General features: G+C 38.4%; 1 protein-coding gene across 10 annotated transcripts in view; it reads left to right on the top strand.

Moving 5' to 3' along the window:
- The first annotated feature begins 3457 nt into the window (after positions 1–3457).
- The window catches only part of dysf (dysferlin, limb girdle muscular dystrophy 2B (autosomal recessive)), a 104619-nt gene continuing 102076 nt past the window's right edge, over positions 3458–6000 (top strand). For 2 of the 10 annotated variants that reach the window (XM_042401014.1, XM_042401019.1), the window contains exon 1: positions 3575–4395. In XM_042401014.1, the coding sequence (XP_042256948.1) occupies positions 4323–4395 (73 nt within the window). In that variant the 5' untranslated portion in view covers positions 3575–4322. Of the gene's footprint in view, positions 4396–6000 lie in introns of all 10 variants that reach the window. The other 8 variants (XM_042401012.1, XM_042401017.1, XM_042401013.1 and 5 more) reach the window with 8 other exon arrangements.

Genomic DNA, 6000 nt, shown 5'->3' with positions numbered 1-6000 from the left:
AGTGGGTCAAAAACCTCTGTGATACATCATGAAAACATCACTGAACAGCTGAATATTCTCTGAGGTTTTTTTCCCGCTTCTCCTAAGTGGCTGATATCTGATATCCAATCTGTTTTAACTCGCGTGCTCCTCCTTAAAGCTGAATGCCTCTGTCTCTGCTGTGTCTGCTCTTAGAAACTGCTGCATCATTTCATTCAATCAGAGTTCATTACATTTAGAGGATGTTACAGAAGAGAGGCTGGCAGACACACAGATTAGACAGATTACTTTTAGACAAAATATATGATCATTAGATTATTTTGATGATTTCTGTCTTCATGTTATTTTTGATTTTTTTCATGTTCGTGAGCTGGTAGGAAGCTCGGAGATCTGAATCTCTCAAATCAAAAAAGGAAACATGGTAGACAATTTAAATGTTTATTATTAATTTTGTTTTGTCTCTATATTTTTTGTCACTTAAATTAGTTTGCTGCCTTTGCTCTGACTTGAACATCAATCCTGAAATTGCCTCATCGTGCTCTTGCTGTCTTCAAATAAGCTACATTCTTCCTTTAATCTAAAACAATCCTTTTTGCCCCAGCTACAGTTCAAGATTTTGTGTATTGAGGGTGACATCAGCCAGTCAGTGTGATAAGACAGATCGCACAACCACAAGAGACATTCGATTCTTATAAATTAATTTATTGGTTCTTTAAAGGCCGATAAGCAGCCAAAATCCAACTCATATCAGACAACTTGTGAAATACAAAACTTTTCATCTTTTCAGAGACATTTTATGCTTACATTCCTTCTCTGTAAATTGCCTTTAGCCTATAAGCTAACTATATGCAACTGTAAATAGCACTCAACTATGTTATTTCTTAGTTTTAACAGTTTAACAGTTTTTAACAGTGAGAAACATCAAATGAACAGAGCGATAGATGATATGAAGCATCAGTGTAGCAGATTGTAAGAAGTATGTTCATGTAACGCTGACAGTTGGGAAAACACACTGGCTGTCATGTGCTGCCAGCTGGGTTAATAAGGTCATGATATATGCATACAGCAGAGCTAATTGATTATAAAGCCTGAAACATAGATGAGACTTAAGTAAAATCCTTGTGAAAATCAATTTTCTTCAAACTACTTTCATGCCGTCATGCAGAATACAATCCCACTGAACTTTTTATTTTAAACTCTAGTTAAGATCACAAGGTTTCCAAATATATGATCCACACATGTCAGGCTGTATTACAGTATAATTTTTATGATATGAGACACAAGATATCTGATGGTTTTAATCAGAAGTAAGGTACAACCATGACAAATGGATTTAATTTGATATACTGTATAAATGTGCAAATGTGGGAACAAGCAGATACAGACATCACATATAATGTTGTTGAGTAAAAAAATTAAGTTGCCTAAGAGAAAATGCAATTCAATTACTAATTTCTAGCCTACAACTGTGGAATTTGTCAACTGAAATGATGACTGTAGCCAGCAGATTTTACCAGCTGTAGCTAGTTAGCATGAACTTGTGCTAACGCTAAACTCACCTGCAGCTAACTTTTTAATGTTTCCATCTGACTTGTTTTAAAATGACACACCTATAAAAGGGTCACACATGCACATGATGGCTGCATACATGATGTAATGCTAAAAGACGAAGGCTAAAGCTACAAATATCCCAAGCAAAGAGTTAGCATCCGTTAAGGAGCAACGTTGTTCATGTATTGCAGGGTAGAGCTAGTTAGCCCGATATGTAGTACTACATCACAAATAAAAATGTAATTAAAATGCTATTTGCTCTAATATAACCCTTTAATATTTTGATTTTCAAATAATATGTTTCACTTTTACAAGAGAAAAGGATTTGATGATGAGGTGTATCCATTGGGTTTCGCAAATGTAAAGCTATCTATTGCAAGTTTGGCTGGAGTCACTGGAGTGTAAACCTCCCCAAACCAAATACAGGACAGACAAACTCATGGATGGTTGGTGGAATGGATATTCATGCTCTGCAGGTATTTTTCTAACTGCACAAAATAATGTAGTTAGCAATGAACACCCCTTGACTTTGGAAATATTGCTGCTAGGTTACCACTATAATCTTTAGGTTGTTAGCCGGGCATGCTAACATTTGTAGCTTACTCCAACACCAACTGCTCCAACTGATGAACACGCCTTACGTGCCCTGATGTTTTTGGTTTTTTAATGGCTAAAAACAACAACATCATCCTCCCAACTTTTAGTTACTGGATATCTCTCTCATGGCCGCATGCAGACAGATTCAGCTTGTGGAGAAACCCAAAGCTTGACAGACATTTGGGGGTGGGATTCAAAATTAGATCTTATCCCATGTTACAATCTCATTGGTTTTTGCCAGTTTAGTAAATATGAGATTTGTAAATATGGGAAACTTGATTTACAGCTATGTTTCCCCCCCCCATATCTATATGTAGATACACATGATAAGCTAAAGCAAAGCTAAAACCAGAATAAAAGTCCAGATGCCAGGATGGTTAACAGTTCTGTAGACAACAAAATAAAATCTGTATTCTGGGATTGCATTAATGAAATAATGCCAGCATTAAGCTACAACTGTAACAGTAGATATGAGTAGATAACAACACCATCGCTGCCAATTTTGATTTAATTAGGAGCCTGTCGCAGAGCTTCACGAAATTTCAACAATGGAGTCGTTTCGTATCCAGTTCAGGTGAAACTGAGTGTTTAGAACCAGGAAATAAAGATGATACTATTCACATAAAAAAGCAATATGGCAGCAATAAACAACATCAAAGAAATTTCTGAGAGCTGAATTCAAGACCACCGACACAAACATACCACCAATTTAGCTTCAAATCCACAATTGTGAGTTTCTTGTACCTAAACACTGGTTGAGGTGTATGCAGAGTTGTCAAGATACAATAAAAAGGCATGACATGAAGTATTTTGAAGCATTTCTTGAAACAATTTACTCTTTAGTCACTGAGCAAAGGTCTGACTTTACACAAACAGAATAATATGAGTGTGTGTGCCCTGCTCCATGTCTGCAGGTGGCGCTCTCTCACTGTGGGTTGATGTTTATGTGTCTGTGCACAGTGTTATGTGACCTCATTGCCCCCTCCCCGTTGGCTTCTAAAGGTTGACCCGGCTTTTTTAAAATCTTAACATAAGTTTGAAAACCCAAGAGACAATCAATGACGGATTTTACAAATCCTTAAAAATTGGATGATTTGAGAAAAAACAAAACCAGGCCTTTAGAGTAGAAGATTAGTAGTAAAATTTAGCTTTCTTAGTCTGAGGAAAACCATGGGAGTTATTGACCTGACCTGAACTTGAATGACACATCAGGCTTCAATGACAGTTTTGACCAATGTCATGTCTTACCATAAAATACGCTATTTTGAGTCCCTGAACTTTAACCAGGTAAGAGCCAGATCCAGCAAAGATAGGTATACAACACCATTGATTTATCAGTAAATATGTTTTCTACGATTTCTAAGGCACATTTTTTCACCAAGAATGGTGCCAAATATTTGGGAAAATTTTGGCAGCATTGGGTTTAAGAGACAGTTTACTGAAAACACCTGATAAGGTAAAAAGCCATGAAATGGACCAAGTAAGATAAAGGGATTAAAAGAGAAAGAGGCGGAGGCAAGTCGTGAATGCACAGCCAAGTAGAGAGGCAAAGATGTGGGAAAGATAGGGAAACAACCAGGAGACAAGAGAGGAAAAGAGCACAGGAAATGTTGAGATTTCCTCTGGATGTGAGGTGTGTGTGTGTGTGTGTGTGTGTGTTCCTGACATGCTCGGTTGTTGCCCTCTTTCACTATGAATGTGTTGGAGAGAGTCAGAAGAGAAAGGAGCCGGTTTTGTGAAGAGAGAGCTTTCATTTTGTAGTTTCAGATACAGACAGATGCTGAAACAATCTGTGGATAATTGTTTTTTACCTTTTTGTTTTTGGGATGCTGGGGCTTGCCTTCTGCCAAACAAGGAAAATCCTTTAACAAAGCCTCAGAATTTGCTTTGTGAAAGAGTTGGTTTCAGTTTTTTCAAGCAGTGGACATAGTGATCCTATTGTTACTCACTGAGAATACCACTAGAAACCTTTCTTTCACATTTATTTAAATTTTTTTGCGACTTGTCTTTGGTTTGTTCATTCTAGTGGTTGGTTACACTAGTTATCATTATCAAAGCTCCTCTTGTCATGTAACCAACCGTTCCTTCAGACGTGGTGAACCGAATCACCTGCCAATCACTCGGACCTGATTCCTCCCTCTCTGAGCAAGTTCTCTTAGCCTGGCAGGTTTCGGGACTCTGCTTAGGTTTCAGCCATGTTACGTTGTGTTCTTCAGCGAGCCAACAACCTGAGACACTCTGACCCCCTGGCAAGTGTCACCTTCAGAGGTAAGAGGATCATGGGAGATTCAGGGCATCTGTAATAAGACGCTGCACTGCAATGTACATAAAAGTCAGCCATTGTTGTCGAAAATAGTGTTCATGTCAAAGTCAAGTTTCAGGCACTTGAAGGAAAGTCAAATCACACACCTTCGTGGGACATTTGCAAGTCAGGATGCAAGTTGTTCTGGTATTTTACCAGGTAAAAACCCGGGACTTGCTTTCAAGTCCCGGGTTTAGGAGTCCTAAGTAGTCAAGTCTAGCGGCACTCATGTCCAAGTCAAGTCCTTATTTTTGTGACTTAACGTCTAATTGAAATTCGAATTCTCCTCACTTTTTTATGTAAGAAATCATAAACTATATTCATACTGCATATTGTGCATATCTTGCAAAAGAGGATAAAACTGTATTTGGACAGCTTCAGGCCTTCAGTCCCTTCAGTCTAGGTTGACCATATTTTCAAACCCCCAAACTGGGACCCTTAAGTGTACGCGCACACGTATGCGCTTATGCATGCACCATAGGCGTTTTCATGAGGATGGGGGACAGTTATTTCAGCGCTTGGCACATCTACCAAGGACACCCTTCAACACCATGGACAGCACTTCGCAGATGAAAAAATTTGTTTTGTCTTCCAAAATCCCCCAAGGTATTCGTCAATGTGCACAAGCGCAGGCTGCTAGCTAAATGGCCGACTGTGACACATTTTCTGCTAGCTTTTTTTTTTTTTTTTTTAAACAAAACAAGGTACTATAAACTGTATAAAAATAATGGATTGGTTTGTGGACTTGCATTTTGAAGCCTTGAGTCTGGCATTTTGACTATCGCCATCTTAGATTTTTGGAGCCAGAAGTGATGAGAAGTGACCATATTTGGACAAGAGGGTGGAGCTGACCCTAGCACTAACTGCTAGCTTGGTTAGCATGGTGCATTTACAGTCTATGGTCAACTGTGATAATGCTAATGCTTACGCTAATTTTTGCTAGCAAAAAATGGGCTTAAAACCATTCAAACAAAATGTAGTTGCTGGAAAAACTGAACATCCATCTCCTTAGAGGGTTTTTCAGTACAACCAAATGCTGAACAAGACTTTTTTAGGTGATCAAAATGTTACAATTAACTTTCATGAACTGAAAACACACTGAAATAGGCGACATTTATACTCAGTGAATCTGGAGTTACGCCATGTTTACGTTATCTAACTAATGTCCATCATAATGTAGCCACGCCCTTAAGCATACGCTGACGAAGCAACAGCTAACAACATCGGCCCTCAACAGGTTAACTGCCTGTCAGGCCATTTGAATTGAATTTAAACTATTTCACAGATATTGTGCTGACATTGAAATTGTTCACGTCCCCTGGAGAACTCCAAGCCGCTGTCATATAAATATGTATTGACATATAATATTATAATATAAAAATTCTTAGAAAAAAATGTATTTTAAATTCAGTTCGACTTGTGACTTGAGTCCTAGATTAACGTCACACCAGTGTTGGAGAGCAAAGCTGGCTGAAAGTGACCTCTGAGTAAACATCAACTGAAGATGCCAAATGGCACAATGTGAAAGGGACTTGGCTACCTGGCCTCAGCGGCCGTCTGTTTTTCCATCA

Source organism: Thunnus maccoyii, chromosome 22 (genome assembly GCF_910596095.1).
Source record: "Thunnus maccoyii chromosome 22, fThuMac1.1, whole genome shotgun sequence".
Classification (NCBI taxonomy): Eukaryota; Metazoa; Chordata; class Actinopteri; order Scombriformes; family Scombridae; genus Thunnus; species Thunnus maccoyii.
This window is presented reverse-complemented; position numbering and strand designations above follow the sequence as displayed.